Source organism: Sinocyclocheilus grahami, unplaced genomic scaffold, assembly GCF_001515645.1.
Source record: "Sinocyclocheilus grahami isolate Dianchi unplaced genomic scaffold, SAMN03320097.WGS_v1.1 scaffold1385.1, whole genome shotgun sequence".
Lineage (NCBI taxonomy): Eukaryota > Metazoa > Chordata > Actinopteri > Cypriniformes > Cyprinidae > Sinocyclocheilus > Sinocyclocheilus grahami.
Window position 1 is genome coordinate 101,603 of NW_015506564.1, and position 23,085 is coordinate 124,687.

Genomic DNA, 23,085 nt, shown 5'->3' on the forward strand with positions numbered 1-23,085 from the left:
TTCATTCTCGCTACATAAGATACCTGTCTGTTATGTAGTGCCCTGTTATACTGCATTACTGTGTAATATTTATGGTTTCTATAGCCGTGGCATCATTATGATGGTATGAAGAGATGGATTAATTCATGTAGGACGCCACTGAAGGCCTAGGTGTAAAATGCACGGCCCGCCACTGGTTCTTATTATGTAACCTAGCAAAGGTTTTACATGTGTGAACAAAAACAATACATAATGGGTTATCTCACAAAAACATGAAATCAAATACAGTGCGTTGGGTAATAAGCATCTACAGTCTTGATAATATCTAAATTATATACATATATAAAAATAGGTTAAGAGTGAATTATTGTCCTGCATGAGAGCACACACTATATGTTCTTTACTTCAGTGCATCATTATGCAAATCAGATTGACATTATGCATGCTCATTTGAATAGGGCCACACCCTGATTTTCTCATCTTGACAAACTAAATGCTTGGATGTTATTACCCATCCCAGAGAGCGTGAGGACGCATTGTGTTTAACAATCAGTTAAATTTGCTCTTTCCACAGCAGGGGACGGAAAAGCTCTTTCTTTAATTTGCTACATCATCCCAGACTAACAATCACATTCTCTTTTTCAGAAAATGGTTCCTCTAAATTACTGAGTGTGCTTGCTACAAGCTCTAGGGCCTTTCTTCTCCCAGTTTCCATGACAACAAAATGACATGCCCAGCGTCTCTCCATGTATGTGAGAGAGAGATGAAGAGAGAGAGAGAGAGAGAGAGAGCGAGAGAGAGAGAGGGGAAAATGAAAACAGGCACAAAGATGAAAGGAGAATGTTAAAAAACAACAAAGAAAAGCCAATAAGAGAGAGCTGACAACAACCCCAATGCTTACTCCCCCAGAATTCCTAGGAAAACAGGGACAGTGATTCATGACTTTATCCCATTCCAGTTTAGACCAACATAAAGGAGCTAAAGCAGGTGATGTCATTAATTCAGCTGGCATCATCATCACCCAGATCATTGCCAGTTTAAAAGAGGGAATTTCAAATTTGTTCACACCACAATTTTTCTAGTATCTTTTGTCAGTTTTTATATTTTCTTTTAGTCATATATATATATATATATATATATACATTGCATTGCACCCAAAAGTACAACCTCTTCTCTAAGGTGCAGTGTATGAATTAATAATTGCATTATATTAATCAAAACTCACCATGGCAATGACTGCTGCTCCAGCCCCAGCCAACGCACACACAAACAAATGGAAAGTCATATCCAGCTTTCAGAAAAAAAAATATTGAGAGAGAAATTAGTCTTGGATTGCTTTTCATTGTGGAAATGACCTATACAATCACTTGATAACATGGCTTACGTACCTCATTCGATTCACACATTTTGTAGAACTTCTCTGATCCTGCACATACAGTCTTCTCCTCTCCAATGGGCACAACACCTAAAATAAATAGTTTTTGTGATTCCTCTGAAACAATCTGTGTTTTTAGGGTATATGAGGTTATAGGAATGTACATTACACTTTTTTAATTTGGATAACTACCAGTAAAAAAGAACAAAATTACAACACAAACAAAAAATTATCATTGAAACATTTTTCCTTGTACAGTTAAGCACACCTAATCATCTGGCACTGAATCACACAGACTGTAAACATACCAAACTGGCGCGGGTCAAGACATAAACTTGCTCCCTCCAGAATGGTCATGTTTTGGCAAATGGTCCAGATGTTGAAGTACATGAAGACAGGCAAAGAGGTGAATGCTGTCACACCCAGCCAAGCCAACATGAAGATGTATGTCAACATGATGAACTGAAGAAAAAGATATCCAAATGTCAAATCAAGAACTAAATTATAAAATCATTAAGAATAAAAATTATAAGCATTATAAATTAATATAAGTGATATAAATCAATTACAGTAATTGCAACCGCACAATATATTTCATGTTTCACTTGGCACAAATGAGGGGAAAATAACTTGCAGAGTTCACTATGTACTGTAATCTTTTATAGCCTATAAACGGATGCCATATTTATGTGCGGCAGTTACTCTTAGTGGCTTTGCTGTTGTCCTTTCTAAATTACAATGCATGAAGCTCTCCCAGTGATTTCTCACCCATGCACTGACACAGCGCCCACAGTTGGTGATCTTGAAGTCTCCATACAGGTCCTTGATGGCCCCACTGGTAAAGAAGCCTTCGACCATCAGAAGAATGCCATATACGAAGAATGCAGAGGCAATGCCATAGATCACATACTTGATAATGTCAATACTGTGTGGAAAATGGAGGAAATAAAGTCAATAATTGTATGAGACAGTATGTACATATATATATATATATATATAGAGAGAGAGAGAGAGAGAGAGAGAGAGAGAGAGATTCATACATTTCTAAATTATTTAAATGCACTGCAAAAAACATTTTCAGTATCTTCTCTAGTTTTCCAGTAAAACATAAAAATCCTCTCTCTCTCACACACACACACACACACACACACACACATTTTTTTAAATAATTTATATTATTATTAATAATAATTGCTTTAACCATTAACCTCAGTAATTTTGGTTAAATTTAGGGGAGAATGTGGCAAGATGAGCCAGTGATTCAAATGAGCCACTCCTTGTATCTAGGTAATTATAAACAAAAGTAATCATGTTCAACATATTAAAGTAGTATCATTCACATTACTCAAACCATCTTGGACTCAAACACATGGAGAGAATTATAAGCAAACTAGAGGGAAATTGTCATGTCAAGTGAAACAATCATATTACTAAAGTTTTATATATGAATTAAAATAGATCATTTTGGGGAATTATTACATGTTAATTTAAAGGAGTCATATGATGCTATTTCAATTTTTCCTTTCTCTTTGAAGTGTTACAAGCTCTTGGTGCATAAAGAAGATCTGGAAAGTTGCAAAGACTAAAGTCTCAAATCCAAAGAGATATTCTTTATAAAAGTTAAGAGTCAACCACGCCTACCTAAAACGACTCGTTCTAACACGCCCCCACATGTCTACGTCACAATCTGGGAAGATTTGCATAACGCCGCCCAGATGTTCACGCAAAGAAAGAAGACGTAACTTTTATTCTCGCTGTTGTATTGTTGCTGCCGCAATGTCGTGAAGACGCTGTGTTTCGTTGTGAAAGCGAAACTACTTTGTTTGGCCTTTCAAAAGAGGACGATATCCGCTTCCTCATTCCTGGATCTGATCCGTGCTGGTCGCTGAGGAAACCGGATCGGCTTTCACCATGGACGAAGTGGTGTCCAGCCCAGGGTCGTCACATGTGGTTGCCGCAAGCCTGCCGGCCACTTCTTCGTCGAATCTGCCGGCCGCACTGTTCTTAAGCCCACCCACCACCGCTCACTCTAGCTGCAGGCCTCCACTCACTCTAGGCCGCCGGCCTGAAAGCAAAACTACTTTGTTTGGCCTTCCAAAAGAGGACACAACTAGAAATCAGTGGTTCCCTTTCGTGGAACTTCGAACTGCATCCTCTAGGGGTCGCTATGGGGGGGGGGGGGACGCCTGGTCGTGCACTGTGCCATTTCCATCACACGCTTGAGGTATTCGGCCAATCACAACACAATGGATAGCTGGCCAATCAGAGCACACCTCACTTTCCAGACCGATGAGCTTTGTAAAAATTTACGCGTTTCAGAAAGGCGGGGCATAGAGGAGAAACAATCATGTACAGTATGTGGAAAATAATGTGTTTTTTGAACCTTAAACCGCATAAACACATTTCATTACACCAAAACACAAAATAATGTTCTTTTTAGCAACATCATATGACCCCTTTAAAGGCACAATATGTAATTTTTGCCACTAGAAGGCACGTATTCAAAACAAACAAAGGCGTAGTTAGATGATGCCGTGACTGAGTGTGGAATCATGGGAGTTGTCGTCTTCATCCCCACAGCCGAAGCAATCCGATGGGGCTCGGGCAGAAATCATGTTCATGGATGAGCTAATGTATTAAAGATTTATTAACGTTGTCCGCAGGATTTATTAACGTATAACCGCAGGGTGAGGCGGAAAGTCGTCGAAGCAAAAGAGGCTGCTGAATGAGCGTGACACACGGCTCGAAAGCAGCGGAGCTTTTATTATGCCACAGTCGGCCGCTTCCGCTTCTTCTGGAAAGCAGCGGAAGTAAGCAGCGCTGTTTTATCATACTAGATACATTTGAATGTCCTGCTATAATGCTACTCTGTGCGGTCGTCACCTGTCTAATAAAAGGCTTAGCATATTAAAGCGTCTTTGGTGTTTCCATGTTTTCTACAAAACCGGAAATTGAGGGGTTATGACGTCATTGGCAGGCGACGCAATGACACTATAGACACGGTCCGTGTCACTAGTTAAAATTGCTTATTTCTCTGGATTTAAACATTCTTAGAAACATTTGGGATAATGTAAGTACACAAGTCAGCAAAATATATAAAACTGTACTAGTGGTTTTTGGATATTTTAATAAAAAAATCTTACATATTGTGCCTTTAAGCCAGTGTAAACTACGAAACATGTACATAAATTTTGCATAATTATGGATTTTAGCTCCTATGCAAAACAGTTTTGTCAAAATGGAGGTTTGTGCCAGTAATATTGTAGTCTCAGCCTCAGACGTCACGCCCACGGACCGTCTGATGCATATGGCACACAAAAGTGGAAACACTTCAGGAGTTTTGAAGTCGTCATCGGATTGGTTGAACTGTTTAATTGAACGTTCCACCTGGAAACAAAGATGCCTTGCCGCCAAACCCACTCACAAAAGAAGAAAGCCGTTGTGTTTACAACTGTGACGACGAGCGCTTATCAGAATCAACTTAACGCTGGATTTTCAAAAGTATGTGAAATATTTAAAGTTCTTTAAAGAAATATTATAGAATCTTTAAAATACGTCCGAAAGTTTTACACACCGGTCTGTTATTGTGGCGACATTTCCATGCCCTGAAACGTGACGATCAACGAAACGCACTGTGATTTGTTGTTTGACATGTCGGTCAAACGGCCTCATGGCCAAGGCCAATAAAAGCTGCCATGGATTCCAGACCTTCAACCGTCAGTCTGAAGGTCTGGCTAGGCGAGACTAGTAATACTGAGTCACTGGCTCAATTTATCCCAAAAAGTTAGGCTACATACGTACAGCATTAACTATGTAAAATATATATATATATATATATATATATATATATATTTGGTATACTACAGATAAGATCAACATGGCAATGCAGTACAAAAGAAAAACAAATAGAAAGTTTAATTCAAACATGCTGTACATATATACAAGTGCACATTAATTTACACATACATTTCTGTATCTAAAACGCAAAGATCACAGTTTAATATTTATCTAAATTTTCAGGTAATTAATATGTGTTTTTTGCATTTTTGTTATATTGATGGCATTAAAAAGTTTTAAAATATCTAAAAATAGTTTGATGTATCATTTTTTATATTAGTATAAAATATGAGCATATTATTTAACCCATTCACATGCTCATTTTAGCCCTACCTTGTGGAGTATGACTAACTTTTTTAAAGGGTCATTGTTATACAACCATAATAATTAGATAACTTGTTTTAATTTACATGCATACACAACAACCTGAGGTATATATAGTAACCATAATTAAAAAAAACAAACAAACTTTTATTTATTGAAAAAAATCTCTTCATTCCCATTTGCTTAATTACACAATTCATTTGTAAAAGCCCCTCCCCCCTGCTTGCTTCTCTAATAAATCTATATTGTTTTAAAGATGTTTATCTATATTGTTTTAAATATGTTTGATGCATACCAACAATGTTAAAAAAACGTATTATTTGTGGTGTGAGAAAAAATTATATATTGTATATAAAATGTATATAATACATGTATAAAATTGAAAATCTATAGTGAAAAATGGGTGGTTCGATCTGCTGCTTACACTTACATTGTAAACACATCCAGACCATCTCCAGGTCCCCTGATCACCTCAAAGTAGTTCTGGAGGATGGTGACCGTTCCAGAAAGAGCTTCATGTCCACATCCACAGAAGAGCGCCACTCCAGCATACAGCAGGATGGTGGCAATCAGGGATGGGTAAGGGATTCCTCCTAAACATTTCAGACAACACTCCATACATCCTGAGAGGAGGAAATAAAAAGAGGTAATGTTATTAATCTGAAAGCTACGGCTGGGGAAAACAATATGCTTTTTAATCATCAAGATCTTCAATATGTTTTGTGTGTCTGTATTTGATTCTATTGATCATATTTGGTTTTGTCGTTTGGGTTTTTCTGTGTTTATTAAGTTTAACTTCAGCTGTTTTCTGTCATTTAACAGAGCAGTATTCTTGCACAGAAAGCAAAGCTAGTATAAGTAGTCTTCTGTGCTCTTCTTAGTGTATAGCCCCTGCCTGACAAGACTAGCAAGTACCCAGACGGTTGGAAGTAAATTCTCAATCCATTCACTCTGAGGGTCCAGTTGACTCTCTCTCTGTGTGTGTGTGTGTGTGTGTGTGTGTGTGTGTTACTCTCCAATGATGTGTAAAATTGTCCCTGTGGCAGACTATTTTAAATTCTCCCCTTAGCATCATATACTGTAACACATATATAATACATATAACAGTATGATTCATGAATAACAAAATGAATGGTAGGATGCGAGGATAGACTTTGACACTTTGTCATTCTGATTGAGTTTTTCCAAATTATTGCCTTCATGTCTTTCATTATAGGCCTACTTTAACTTTAGATTTCACATCTCTGCAACAGATGAGACAAGTGCATTATGTTTAGAAAAAACAAACAAACTTGCAGTTAAGTTTATAAGTTTATTACATTTCCTTGTCTATTTAAGTGTGTGATGCATTCTAGGCAAACTGCTTTAAAAAAAATAGCATACATAGTTCTCACTTATCAGTTATGAAATGTTTTAATGTTATGGTATAGTGACAATATTTCAGAATTATGAGATAAAAAAATGTAACATAATTTTACCCTTATTTTACAAATATTTAACTTATATTTTATATTTTTAAATATAATATTTCACATTATTTAATAATTAACATTATTTTACTTATAAGGAATATCAAATCAACATATATTTTCAGCATAAAAAGATAATTTCTATGATATACTTACTAATTACTGTTTTTAAATTACTAAATTTTACAGTAAATCTACATGCATTGTCTTTTTTAACATAATAGCATTTATCACTTACAGTTAATTAATTAACTGTTTTTTACTGTAGAATTTCTATGCAATCGCTCCAAACTGCATTTCTGCAGTGTGGGAAATTTGGCATTTGTACTTCTTGAGGAAAAATACACTTTGATTTCAGCTCGCATATGTTCCCACTCAGTGTTTGTTTGCCAGTACTTATAAAACAATTGCTGGAACTCGCATGATTTACACTGTGCAAGTGTTATGAGCATGGTTTGGTTGAGGCTATTGCTCCGTTTCAGGCCTTTGAATGTGAATTATTGAATACTGTCAAACACCGCTATGGTAATGATGCCGTAATGAACCTCAGACCTGGCTTTACAGCAGCTTTGGCAAGGGATCAACCTGTTGCTATAGCAACTGCTGTGGATTGCAAGGAGTGAGAATACAGACTGATCTGATTCTTTGTAGTGCTTTATAGATCTATAAGTTTGTCCAGCATAAGAAAAAAAGTTGTGTTTAAACGTCTTAAAAACACTGCATTTTTTTAATAATATTTTTTATCAATAATATATTTTTTATATGTGATTTCAAGTATTACTTAAATGTGTGTTTGTATAATTCTAAATAATAAATGTTCATATTACTGTAATTTTCCTCAGCTACATAACAATATTAGCATTTACACAATACTACTTGCCCTTTGGATCCTGTTATGAGATTCTTTGCACTGCTGAAACCACTATATGACTCCTGATTGGCTGAGAGAAATCACATGTTCTGAATCCACCACAAATTGCATTACATTACAATGCAGCCTTATATTCATCACTCAAGGGTGTTAGACCATGAACTGGCATTAGAAATGAATGCAGATTGCACACTTTGTTAATACAAGGCACTACATCTTATTTACGATGTAAATTCTCACAGGATAGCCTCTCTGGCAAGTTTCACAACAGATCACATGCAGACAAAATGTTGCAATCTCATATCTTATATAGTGGAGACAAAACCAGAAATGGTTTGCTGTACCAATGCAACAATGAAACCAAATATCAGTCCAAGATATGAAACTAAACCCTTAAAATCAGTGCAAACATTCTTGAATAGTAATGACTAATGTCTAGCTGAAAAGATACAAGACGTTTTTAGAGATAACATGAACTTCCTTTCTTTTTTTTAACAATACCAGCTAAAACTCTGCATGCATTTTCTGATAGACATTTTTCTGAATAAGTATATGTATTCAAATCAAAAATGATAAATTAATTTCCTTTTATGATTGGATAAAAACTTAGATTCACTGATAAGCTAATCGTAATCTTCACATACACAGTTCAACATTAACAGTTTGAGGAGTCAGTTTGACATTTAATTAATTAATTAAATATACTAAACAATCTACTAAAATTTTCCTGATTAACTTTGCATTAATGCGTTCAGCAAAGTTGTTACTGCTAACTAAAACTTTATGTAATTTCATTAACTATATATATAACTATATATATATATATAGAAAACATTTCTAAATATTTATTCATAGAAATATTTGACACACATAACAAAATTATTACAACTTAAGCTACAATTAAATTAAAATGAAACAAAATACAAACAATTCAGAATATTAATAAACAATAATATATAAATAATGTTAAAATAACACTGGCATTTGGATTTTGTTTTCAGATGTTAAAATGAAAATTATGCACACAAAAGACAGGCCTAACCCTAACAACATAAACAAAAGCACTGTCCTTGAGGGTCCTCTAATAATAAAGCAATCGCTGCTCCCACCCTGTCGCCCCCCACACCTCCCCCCCATGTCCCTCAATCACCCCATCCAACCCCAACGCCCATCTGTCAGTCTGACAGCCACAGTGCCACTCCCACCTCGCCCCACCCCCAACCTCCAATTGATCCCTGGGACTGTGGGGTCACTGAGAACCAATGGTCACCCTGATATCCAGGCATGTTCGGAGGGGAAACGTTCTCAGGACTCTCAAAGACTGCAACAAAACGCTAATCCGCACCACAGAAGGGAGAGAGAGAAAGGGAGAGTGAAGGGATAAGAGATTGCGACAGATGAAAGAATAAGGCAGTGGGAGTCAGAGAGACAGTCAGATGGAGAGGAAAACAGATGCAAGTGTTGGTTAATATGTAGTGAAACTATTTTTATTAAAATATTTTTACCTTTTAAGACCCACTGTTAAACCCTCTCCATTCATAACCAGCTCAATCGGGCCCTCTTCGACCTTTGTTTTAATAGGATTTGAATAATTTGTCAATTTAAAGTGATTAGCATTTCATTACCCTGAATGCCATTTTTTCTGTCCAAAAATAATTCAAATTCAATTGAACTCAATCACATCAAGTGGCTACATGAGGCGTGCTGTGTCTCTATCACTGTCACGGCCCCTCCCTGAAAGCGCGTGGGTTTTCATCACCGCACGTCTGCGTGACGAATCTGCGCATGTTTAATCAACCAGCAGGGTTGCCACGGTGATGGAGGTGCGGGCCCTGAGAATGGGCCGGGCCTGTGCGCGCACCATGACCCACTTACATCGCCGTGTGTCAACACATTCAGCGGCAAACGTGCTGAATGGGAGACACATTTACAAGGATTACAGGGGGGAAAACACAGTCCAGCACCCACCGCAGCAGGAACGGCAAAGACTACATGACTTCACCCAACCCCGCTGCTGATGCTGTGGGTGCTAGAAGATTCTAACACATCCCACATTCATCTGGAAAGGAACCCATTTAGACTCCTTAATATGTTGTTTGTTTGTATCTGGATTTGAAATACATCAAATATGGCATTCTTGTAAAACCCTCTACACTCTACGAAAAGTTTGTAAAAATATTTCCCAATGTACCAAGTTAATAAAGAGTTTTTTTTAGCCGAATTTTGAATCATGTTGCGTTGTGTTGTGTTTTAGGGTTAAACGAAATGTCTGTTATCTTAACGGAAAACTATCTGAAGAACCTGTTTCTTGTTCCACTCTCTGTTCTCATTGTCATTTGGCCTGTTAGAAACAATAGGGTGAACAATACTGCACAGAATTCACTTTCTATGAATAGCCATGATTCAGTTTTGAAGACAATTAGGGAAACTTCAGTGTCCCTGAGAGGTTTGACTAGAGTGTGGGAACAATAGGAGTGTCCAGATTACAGGGTTGCCTCTGCATCACACAAGGTTGGGTAAATGAAAAAAAACAGGAAGGAAATGGGATTGCCAGATAACTTGCATCCCACAGAGGTATATAATTCAATCACGCTTTAATTTCCATTTCAACATTGCCGTTTAAAACAATGTGGTGCTTTACAGAGCCATCAAACCTTAGAGAAAAAGAGAAGTACATTTGCACCACAGGATCGAGACTCGAGGAATATTCAAACAAGTGCTAATAATCCTAGCGTAATGCATCAGCCAATCACAGTTTGCATTGGATATTAACAATGAAACGGGTTTGTTACATACTGAGCAGATAAAAATAGTATAACAACATGCAATGGTGTGCACAAAAATCTCAAAATATAGGTAACAAACATAATGTAGGAAACTAACTATCAAAAATCAGCTCAATACATTTTTTTATGCCAGAAAACATTAACATAAGATTTTAAAATTGCCTGGTTTCTGACGTCAGAATGTAAACAGACATGCACGGAAGACACAAGCATATTGAATTGGCAGGCAAAAACACCTGTGAGGTAATGGGCAAAAAACTGTGTGCTAAACCGTGTATCAACTTCATTTGAAAATATTAGAAAATAGTTTTTAGAGCATTTAGATTGTTACACACATTTGTAAATGCCCTCACACGGTATCTTTCTATAAAAGCACATAATGCAGAAATATTAACTTTATGAACATCTCTTATTAAGATCTTTTCAGTGGATGATGTTACACAGTCAATAGAGACTGATAAGAGCCCATCTAACAGACTGAACTCTGTCAACAGTGGCGATGACAGAAATTTGCAGGAAAAAGTCTTAAATAAAAGATGAGGAGTGGGATGGTATCTGTGTGTGTTATCGGCCTAATGTCTTCTAATCCAATAATCATTAGAGGTAATGAAATGTTCATTCTCCCATGAGGACCGCTTATTCCCCACTCCATCTATAGTGCAGCGGTAGGGTCAGCACACCAGTCAATCTGAGAATACTACAGCTGATTATGCTTTTCTGTTTTGGAGTTAAGAAAATTGTGTTGTAGTCATTGTATCATTAGTAAGTATTGTGTGTTAGGTCAAACGGCACTGAATTAGGGAATTATGCATTATATCTATCTATCTATCTATCTATCTATCTATCTATCTATCTATCTATCTATCTATCTATCTATCTATCTATCTATCTATCTATCTATCTATCTATCTATCTATCTATCTATCTATCTATCTAGCTAGCTAGCTAGCTATGTATATATATATATATAGAGAGAGAGAGAGAGAGAGAGAGAGAGTATCTGGATTTGAAATACATCAAATATGGCATTCTTGTAAAACCCTCTACACTCTACGAAAAGTTTGTAAAAATATTTCCCAATGTACCAAGTTAATAAAGAGTTTTTTTTAGCCGAATTTTGAATCATGTTGCGTTGTGTTGTGTTTTAGGGTTAAACGAAATGTCTGTTATCTTAACGGAAAACTATCTGAAGAACCTGTTTCTTGTTCCACTCTCTGTTCTCATTGTCATTTGGCCTGTTAGAAACAATAGGGTGAACAATACTGCACAGAATTCACTTTCTATGAATAGCCATGATTCAGTTTTGAAGACAATTAGGGAAACTTCAGTGTCCCTGAGAGGTTTGACTAGAGTGTGGGAACAATAGGAGTGTCCAGATTACAGGGTTGCCTCTGCATCACACAAGGTTGGGTAAATGAAAAAAAACAGGAAGGAAATGGGATTGCCAGATAACTTGCATCCCACAGAGGTATATAATTCAATCACGCTTTAATTTCCATTTCAACATTGCCGTTTAAAACAATGTGGTGCTTTACAGAGCCATCAAACCTTAGAGAAAAAGAGAAGTACATTTGCACCACAGGATCGAGACTCGAGGAATATTCAAACAAGTGCTAATAATCCTAGCGTAATGCATCAGCCAATCACAGTTTGCATTGGATATTAACAATGAAACGGGTTTGTTACATACTGAGCAGATAAAAATAGTATAACAACATGCAATGGTGTGCACAAAAATCTCAAAATATAGGTAACAAACATAATGTAGGAAACTAACTATCAAAAATCAGCTCAATACATTTTTTTATGCCAGAAAACATTAACATAAGATTTTAAAATTGCCTGGTTTCTGACGTCAGAATGTAAACAGACATGCACGGAAGACACAAGCATATTGAATTGGCAGGCAAAAACACCTGTGAGGTAATGGGCAAAAAACTGTGTGCTAAACCGTGTATCAACTTCATTTGAAAATATTAGAAAATAGTTTTTAGAGCATTTAGATTGTTACACACATTTGTAAATGCCCTCACACGGTATCTTTCTATAAAAGCACATAATGCAGAAATATTAACTTTATGAACATCTCTTATTAAGATCTTTTCAGTGGATGATGTTACACAGTCAATAGAGACTGATAAGAGCCCATCTAACAGACTGAACTCTGTCAACAGTGGCGATGACAGAAATTTGCAGGAAAAAGTCTTAAATAAAAGATGAGGAGTGGGATGGTATCTGTGTGTGTTATCGGCCTAATGTCTTCTAATCCAATAATCATTAGAGGTAATGAAATGTTCATTCTCCCATGAGGACCGCTTATTCCCCACTCCATCTATAGTGCAGCGGTAGGGTCAACTCCCCAGTCAATCTGAGAATACTACAGCTGATTATGCTTTTCTGTTTTGGAGTTAAGAAAATTGTGTTGTAGTCATTGTATCATTAGTAAGTATTGTGTGTTAGGTCAAACGGCACTGAATTAGGGAATTATGCATTATATCTATCTATCTATCTATCTATCTATCTATCTATCTATCTATCTATCTATCTATCTATCTATCTATCTAGCTAGCTAGCTAGCTATGTATATATATATATATAGAGAGAGAGAGAGAGAGAGAGAGAGAGAGAGAGAAATCACATAAACAGCAAACATGCTAATAAAACACCAAAACACCCCAACAGGTTTAGCATAAATCAGTGATCTTCTCAAATTTCATGTGCTAAATACAGAGGTGGAAATTAAACATAAACAGCAAACATGCTAATAAAACACCAAAACCAGCATAAATTAGCATAAATCAGTGATCTTCTCAAATTTCATGTGCTAAATACAGAGGTGGAAATTAACAAATTACATTTACTCGCATTACTGTAATTGAGTAGCTTTTTTGTGTACTTCTACTTTTTAAAGTAATTTTTTAAATCTGTAATTTTACTTTTACTTAATTATATTTTGTTTGAAGTATTGTACTTTGCTACATCTCTAAAAACACATTAATCATAGAGTAAAAAATCTATTCTGCTGAAGTTGAACTCGAAGGAAATGAAGTGAAGCACTGGCCATATTAATGCTCTATTATGCAGTATAAGCTTCGTTTGCCTAGGGAGACCAAACTAGCAGCTTATAAAATCTCGACATCAACCCTTCGCAAGCATGTAGATAGAGGTAAGCTAAATACTTGCATCATTGCATTGGTTGTTAAAATGAAGTTTTGACAGTTTAGCAAAAGGTTTTGCACAAATTGACCAAAAAGACAGTGGTGCGGGGTGTGCGATGATGAAGCGGATATCGTCCTCTTTTGGAAGGCCAAACAAAGTAGTTTCGCTTTCACAATGAAACACAGCGTTTTCACGACATTGCGGCAGCAGCAACAATACTACAGCCAGAATAAAAGTTACGCCTTCTTTCTTTGCGTGAACATTTGGGCGCCGCTATGCAAATCTTCCCACATCCTGAAATAGACGTGGGGGCGTGTTAGAACGAGCCGTTTTAGGTAGGCGTGGTTTACTCTTAACTTTTATAAAGAATATCTCTTTGGATTTGAGACTTTAGTCTTTGCAACTTTACAGATCTTCCTTACGCACCAAGAGCTTGTAACACTCCAAAGAGAAAGGACAAATTTAAATCGCATCATATGACCCCTTTAACAGTGACTTGCTGACACCTACTGGCGGTTTTAATTTCACATTTAAAGTATCTTTTTATTTTATTTATTTTTTATCATTTTAAATGAGTATTCAACATTTTTTTGTCTTATATATCAAAACATTATTTCTGCATTTGTAACGGCAAGTTAAATGCATTAATGTCCTACATTAAACAGTGTAAATACATCTAAATGCCACTTCTGATGAAGCTTCTGTGTTTCCTCTGCATTGAAAATATGAATTTTGTTGATACTGATTTCATTTGCCTGATAACTGCCCAACTGTCTTATTATTCTAAATAACTGATTCCTTTAATTAAAAACAACTAGTTTGAGATTTATAGGCCTATCCCAGGTGTGTCAAACTCAGGGCCGCAGCCCTGCAGAGTTTAGTTCCAACCCTGCTCCAACGCACATGGATTAGGGTTATATCTAAACTGTGCAGGGCTGTGGCCCTCCAGGAACTGAGTTTGACACCCTTGGCCTATCCCATGTTTGCCTCCCTCCTGCTGTTAAAATGTTACTAAGTAATTTTTACTCTGAGTAAATTTTAAATGAGCTACTTTTTACTTTGAGATTTTTAGACTGGTACTTTTACTTGTACTTAAGTAAAATTTCATTAATGTAATGGTAGAATATTTTCGTACTCTCCACCTCTGGCTAAATATCACACAAGCCCACAGTTCAAGCACAGCAGACCTGACATGGCTGCTATCATCACACTGCTTTAGAAGGGAGGAGGGGAAAATCGCTGAAATATAAAGAGCCGTCATAGATGGAGCGAGAGGAGGAAGAGAGAGTTCCAAAGAAAATTTTTATTCCCTTTCTTTCAGCTCCTCACCATGCAGTCATGTGCAAATATTTTCTCTATAGACCACCAAAGAAGAAAAAAAGACATGCAGTGATTTTCACCCTGAGCTCGAAACCTCAGCCCCTGCAAATGGTGGTATTATAAATAGCAAGCTCCCTCTCACACAAAGCAAACAAATGCTCCTGCACACAAATGAAAGAGCAAGCCAAGAAAATGAAAGAAGGGTTTCCTAGGATGACTATTTAAATGTCCACTGCATGCAGAAGATGGTTCTCCCATCTGTCTCAGCCTCCCTCAGACAGACTGACAGAAATGCGCGGCAAACAAAGACAGACCCATCAGATTGTTCACACACACACACACACACATGCGCGCTCACACGGGATCCATCCCCTGCACACACCCCTCTACAATCATTATCCTATCGAAAATCTGACAATTGTTTTTTTTAAGGACGTAAGTATCATATTTGCTCAGCCAAGTTAACTGCCTGTATTCAAAAACTAAAAATGAATGCACTGCATCACAGTGTTTGCATGAAATACATCAACGGGAATTCATTAAAAATTTGAATTGAAAATATGGCAGAATATGCTGCTTCTTCCATGGAAAAAAATAATAACCTATATTCTAATAGTTTTCATAACCTCATTTTATAATCCACAAGATCAGACACAATGAAAAGCAGTGAGGGATTAGGCACAAAGGTAAATAACACACTCATAAAGATGGATGGGAAAACAATGGAGAAAAAGCATTCTATTACCCTTCTGAGTCTGTCCCTCATCCATGTCCTCCTCCATATTGCCTTGTACTCTGATTTCAGGGGTCTCTACAGTAGTGACCAGTGTTGCGCCTGTGGGTTTAAAGTCCGCTGCTTAAACGCCTTCCCTTGCCTGCTTACCACAATAGAGGCTGAGACTGGCTCTCAATGCACAATTCTCTCTCTCTCAGACTCTCACTCCCTCCTCCCTCTCCTCACTCTCTCACTCCTGCTACTACCCTGTTCCTCACAGAGGAGAGCAGCTGTCAAGACCGATTTTTTTCAGTTGACTTCTCTTGTGTGAGGAAGTTGAAAGTGGCATCTCAGCACGGGCTCGTGCAAACCAGTGTGTGTTAAGACATTCAGACCTCTATATACTTCTATATATGTGTTTATACGAGGTAACACAAGCTCAAGTGTGGGATACGAAAACAAATCCACAACCACCCAAAACATGGAGCAGCACACTGGGTGAACAGAGAAAGGTGGGTTTTTAGGGGAGTCAAGCACCAAGCCAGTAAAAGCCTCCTCAGTACACCCCTTCTCTAAAAGAATGGTTAATGCTGGTTACATCTCTGCTGCATTAAACTCGAGATAAAAACAAGAAATAATCAATAATTTATGTTTTGTCTGTTAATTACCCTATTCAAATGTTTATTTATATATATATATATATATATGAAGTAGATCTATTTGAGAGATAAAAGATCAGAGAGTGAAATTTCAAATAATATTAACAATGACCAGCGCTTCACCCTGAAGATGCTGAGGCTACTTTTTAAGGGGACAGAACCCTTGTAATATTAGCAAGCTTATTAAAGATATGAGCAAAGTCATTTATCCAACCACAAATACATAAATGTAGCTTTTTTGAATGTGTCTCATGTGTACATACTGTACATACTCAGGTTCCCTTGGTACAACATTGCTAAAGCTCACTTTAATGGTATTTCTCATAATTTTCATAACATATGGCCAAGCGTTATAGCAAGACAAGTAGCTTTGCGATCAGTGGAGCTATCGCTTGTCATAGCTCATTCTAAAGTGGTCAGTGACAAATGAAGTACTTTGTATGCATTCTATGCATTTGTTGACATTTACGTATCAACATTGGGTGTGTTTCATTGCATAATGTGACAGGTATCTCTCCTACAGAATTATTGCCAAAATTTTCAAAAACACACATACTATATTTGTAATAATGAATCTAAAATATATTGATGATATCTTGAGTAAGTTTTTTCAGCTTTGCTGCTTCTGTGCGCAACATGGATGAAATATGAATGTATGTGATGAATATAACATCATATGGTGCCCTCACCTGATTCTTTATGTGTGTGTGTGTGTGTGTGTGTGGTGAAATATATTCACTGTCATTCCAGGGAGTGACAAAAACATAAAAGGATTAAAAAGGCAGTTTGTTTTAAGTGAGTTTTACTCATTCAGCCACATATAGTTTGTTAGAACATTCAATCTCGAACAAAAGTGCTATTAAAATGTCTAATTATTGGATTCAGTTTCACAAAATTAACAGAAAAGCCTCCGACCTTTTTTTCAGATCCCAGGTTTTTTTTAATTTTTTATATTGGCCTCTGAATTATGAATTTAGTTTAAATGACTTTTTAAAGCTTTATCTATTTTTAGACAAACATATTCATTTTATTGTATGATTTTAGCTAACTAGTCCACTTTACACTTATTTGAATCTTTAACAAAGAACATCTTGCATTTCGGGCTGATGCACACTTTACAATTGCTACTTGTTAGGAGGAGAGCTAAAATAAAACACTGCCGTCGGTTTAATATTCTGTTTCAGTTGGAAATACGTCACAATATAGAAGTTAAGTAGGTAGCAACTTCTGGTTTACACATACTTTAAATATGGTATTTAAATGTGAGTGTGGCAAGCCGTTTTTGACATTTCAGTATTTCCTAAATCAAGCAGATTGGACTTGGTCTTGGATGGCCAAAATAGCTGCCCGTAGGCATTGCAAACATGGATGCTCAAGTGAACAGACTTTTCTTGAAAGGGAAATTGGCTGGGGTAATTGGCTGTCTGTGATCATGTCTGCCAATTTTTTCTATGATAAAAAAAATTAACTTGAAATTGTTAAGAAAATAGTTATCTTCAATGCTGCAATGTTTGACTACAATGAGTGCATTTCAACTAATTGCCCGCTTATAAAGCTCATCTCCACCATGTAATCATCAATGTACGAAATATTAATCACTAGAAAATGTATTTAAAAAGCTTTTTTAAAGGGGTCATGAATTGAGAAACCAAATTCTCCCTGGTTTTTGTCATACAAGACATACTGTACTATAAAAACATACTGTAAGTTTCAGAGCTCAAAACTTCCCTGTAGTCCAAAAAACAGCTTTTATTGAAAGCAAGCTGCCAAAATGACACTTTTTCTACTTCTGGGTTTTTATTCTATAATAGAGACATTTTATTGTGTATTCTTTGGAAAACCAGTCGCAATTCGATGCAGGCTTTGCAAACAGACTTTTACAAATACGATACGTATGGACTGACAGTAATGCTTGTAAGTAATCATGTTAATTCTAATCATGTACAGTCAGAGTTCTTTATGGCAAAACGATTTATTGCTGTTTATGTGTCAGTGAATCAAGCCAGTGACTAAACAGTCAAGTTCTCACTCTTCCTCTTAGCAGCATGGAAATCATCTGTTATTAAATTTTTATCAAATTGTACACATAAAGCACTCCCGTTATAATTGCTGGAACTGTCAATCACTTCAAGTTAAAGTATTCACGAGAGTGCAGAAATCGAGTTGCAATGCATGGGACTTGATCTACATATAATGCTATAATCAACACTTTCAAGATTAGTTTATCTTGTAAGCTATAATGGTAAACATGTTGTAAAAGTTTTTTAAAAGTTCAACATGTACAGTAATACTTTCATGCAAATGTGCTAAACAATTAATAGCAGGGGGCATCTGCACTGAAGTCTTGAGAGATGAGAAATGCCCATTTAATCAGTGTTCAAATCAGAGGACTAAAAATAAAATGATGTATATAAATTCTAATAGAGCAATGCCAGGCATCATTATGGATATTTACCTGCTGTCTGGAAATGACCCTATTTGTGTTGCAATGTAGTTTTAACAGTGTATGGTTAACAGATACTCAAGTTTTTACTGGCCCCATTACTTCAAATGCTGGCTTATGATCTGCTGACACTTTGAAAGACGCATCAACATGTCCTGGCCAAAATGCTGACAGATTTACTTTCTACCAGCAGTTTTAAGTTCTAAAATTATTGTGAAGGCCGACCTGCTTTCTTATTTAGAATCCAAGAATAGCATCAAGTTGCTACTGAAAGTGTGTTACGGGCCACTCACACAGGACGCATTCTGTATGAACGGCCCCTAACTCAACCCCCCCAAATGACTGCATGTCCTCTGACAATAACAATTTGTCTGATGTGTTGATATACTGCCGTGCCATGTTTAACATTCCTACCCTGATAGGGCTCTATTTCAGGAACAGCATCCCTGCACAGACATAAAAAAACAAATGCAGACTAACATTTGACAGTAAATATAATAGGATACAAGGCATTCTGTATTCTGCTATCACACAGGGTGTTTAAGACAGTGTTTCCCAACCCTGTTCCTGGAGGCACACCAACAGTACACGTTTTCAAACTCAAACCCACCTGATTCAACTCAAGAGCTCGATGGTGGACTCCAAGACCTCAAACGGATGAATCAGACAAAGATACATCCAAAAATCTGTACTGTTGGTGTGCCTCCAAGAACAGGGTTGGGAAAAAATAAAGAACAGACGGAAACACTTTATTTTACTGTCTCTTTGTTACACGTCAAGTAAAATGACATGAAACTAACCTTACAGTAAGTACATGTTGCTAATGAATAGTACTACTTAAATGTATAATTACACTGTAACAAGACACCTTAAAATAAAGTGTAACCAAACATTCATAATTGGCTGCCTGAAAAATGCAAAAAATCTTTTGTCAGTGTGAAAATATGTGTATGTCAATTAATAATTTACAGTCACTGAACAATACTCGTAAATACATAATTTTGATTTTCAGCAATGCTTTGGACATCTATCGATCTATCTGTAAAATGATCTAATAATATCTGATTTTTTATTAATATGATTTTTTATTACATGAAATTTCAGATGAAATGTATTTAAATATACAAAACTAAATATTTCCATAAATAATATAGTAATAGTAACTAAATAATATAATAATATAGTAATAACACACATTTGATAACATTATACGTACAATTAATTACTTATACTAATACATAATGTAATATATTTTAATTGAATAATAGCAAATGAAATATATACTTGTGTATACTTCATTGCATGAAAATAGCAGATTAAATGTATTTACATTTACAGTAAACAGTTATACATAAATAATATTTATATATAACTTGTAAGTCAATAATAAACACATTTGCTATCATTCAATTCTAAAATTAATTTGTACAGTTTAAATTATTTCATAATATGATTTAATCATAGAAAATTAAATTAATTTCATTTGCATGTAGAAGGAAAATGAACTCCAATGTGATTGCCACATGTCATGGAGTCTATGCAGGCACAAACACAGCCACACCCTGGTCCCTGATGATGCTGCTTTTCTGGGAAGGTGGTGGGAGAGAGACGTTGGCTCTCGCTGCCAAGTGTGTGTGTTGTTCGTATATGCATGTGTTAATGTGTGATGCACCAATAAACAATGAGTATGGGGTGGGTTTTGGAGAGGAAATCCAAAGTTAATGAGCGATACTTTAACACCCAATCCCCCTTCTGGCTAATCATGTTTCTGTCTGGATTAAATAAATGAATCCGAACACCCCTCCTCTATCTCTTGAATACATGCATCCTCCCTATTTTGTGCTGCAGGCCCAGAGGAAAAAACACACAACAGATGGCTTAGCAGCCTCTACAAGGGCATCTATCCGTCTACATGCAGTTAGTTGGCAATGGAAAGCATTGCACAAAATGTGTGCCAGTGTGCGTGTATTCTGAAATGCTTGCAGTGAGCGCTACCATCGCCCGCTCGATTATAGCTCTAGCTGACTTGTTACCATGGAAACACACTTTAGATGTCGCCTGTCTAGGAGGCAGCGCATGCACACATACATGTATACACTGAGCACACAATGTGCACAAAGCATGAAACACCATGTTTTATAAGCAAGCTAACACAAAATAACTCTTGACAGGGTTATCTTTCCTGTCAGAGTCTTGTGTCACCCTGAAGGGGTTTATTGTATGATACAACTGGATTACTGTCAATTTTGAACAGCTACTTACCAATAAAACAATTCATGGAGATGGATTTAGATATATAGATTTAAGATTATTACATTATCTTACTTGTAGATAAGCCTAAAGCCTTTGTTATAAGAAATATAGTCAATTAAAATGTAGAAAAAAAATCAGCCCAACAAGAAAAACACTGCAAGCAACAATGTTAATAACCCGAAATCCATGATATACTGTTCAAAAGTTTGGGGTCAGGGTCAGTAAGATTTTTTTTTTTTTAATATTAAAATATATATATATTTTTAATATTTTGTTGTTGTTATTGTTGCTGTTTTTGAAGTAATACTTGCATTAAATTGATCAAAAGTGACAGTTTACATTGTTACAAAAAATATATTTCAAATAAATGCTGTTCTTTTGAGATTCCTGAAAAAAATGTTTTCACAAAAATATTAAGCAGTACAACTGTTTTCAACTCTAATAATAATGTAGCGAATCAGCTCATGGGGAAATATGAATAATTAACCATAACTAGTTATAATTAACTATTCATATTTTAGATCCACTGTAGATAGTGAAATGTTTCTTGATCAGCAAATCAGCATATTCAAATGATTTCTGAAGGATCATGTGACACTGAAGACTGGAGTTATGACTGCTGAAAATGCAGCTTTGCGTCATCAATAGATTTTTAAAATGTATTCAAATAGACACACTTAACATTAAAAAAAACAGTTAAACAGTTCCAATTGTAATAATATATGATAATTTGACAGTTTTTACTGTATTTTTAATAAAAAAATTCAGCCTCAGTGAACATAAGAGACTTCTTTCAAAAACATCTATTTCAAGTTTTTCTCAGCAGGTCCTTGTTGTTCAAAGTGCTGTTTTCATTTTCTCACTTTAACTAGAGGCTCCTGAGCTTCTAGCCATTCTTTAAAGGCTCACTATAAAATTAATACAGAAATCCACCAAGGCCATTTTTACAACTTGTCACCACATTGAGTCACATGAAGGCACCAATGACAAGAGAGAGCGCAGAGTGATATGAGAGATATGAAAGTAGCACTGGTATGCTGCCATGGAAAGCATTCAGTTTATTAAAACAAGATATTTGACCACTGATTGCTTTATTAATGAACCAATCTGAATAAAGAATTCCAGAGAGCCAGTTACTTTGTATATATATATATATATATATATATATATATATATATATATATATATATATGGATGTAATGCATTTACAAATGCTGGTCACCTGGTGGTCACAATGGCATTTTCTGAGTTACAAAATCCATATTTCAAACATCTTTTTTGTTCTACAGAAGAAAGTCATACAAGTTTGGAACAACATGAGGGTGAGTAAACGATGACTCTTTTAATGAAATAATCTTAAAATTTTTGGACGAACTGTCCCTTTGAGGATTTTCAGAAAAATAAATAATTATTTAACAGATTAATACTTTTTCTTACTTTCATTTCCTTTTATTGTTGACCATAAAATAGTTATTTAAAATGACAGAGTTTGTCATTTTGTCAAATCAAAAGAGCAGACACTTATTTCAATAACATTCCAGCTATGCTAATGTTTAAATGATTGCGTTCAGGGTCATACCATTCGCACCTCATGCCATTTTATTCTGCACAAAGCCTATTATTATTATTTTTTTTAAATGTCCATTTCAGACAGAAAACAGCATGAGCATGTAATAGGGAGGAGGGTGAGAAAAACAGAGGGAGCGTGAGAGAGACGAGATGGCCTAAAAAGTTATTTTCTGGGCACATTGATGAAAAGCATTATGCTTGCTTTATATATCCATGGCCATGAATTGAGTCTGAAAGATGCATGGTAACACAACAGATACACTCTTTATATTTGACAGTGGCACTGAGTATGTGAGAGTGTTTGCCTGTGTGTGAGACTGAAAGGC

At 36.0% G+C, this 23,085-nt stretch overlaps 1 protein-coding gene across 1 annotated transcript in view; it reads right to left on the reverse strand.

Moving 5' to 3' along the window:
• The window catches only part of LOC107569837 (neuronal membrane glycoprotein M6-a-like), a 22,910-nt gene extending 6,866 nt beyond the window's left edge, over positions 1 to 16,044 (reverse strand). Inside the window, exons 1-6 of the mRNA XM_016255991.1 lie at positions 15,866 to 16,044; positions 5,946 to 6,138; positions 2,123 to 2,279; positions 1,663 to 1,816; positions 1,368 to 1,444; positions 1,205 to 1,270 (exon numbers count right to left, since the gene is read on the reverse strand). Coding sequence (XP_016111477.1) covers positions 1,205 to 1,270; positions 1,368 to 1,444; positions 1,663 to 1,816; positions 2,123 to 2,279; positions 5,946 to 6,138; positions 15,866 to 15,902 — 684 coding nt within the window. The 5' untranslated portion in view covers positions 15,903 to 16,044. The remainder of the gene's footprint in view (positions 1 to 1,204; positions 1,271 to 1,367; positions 1,445 to 1,662; positions 1,817 to 2,122; positions 2,280 to 5,945; positions 6,139 to 15,865) is intronic.
• Positions 16,045 to 23,085: the final 7,041 nt, after the last annotated feature.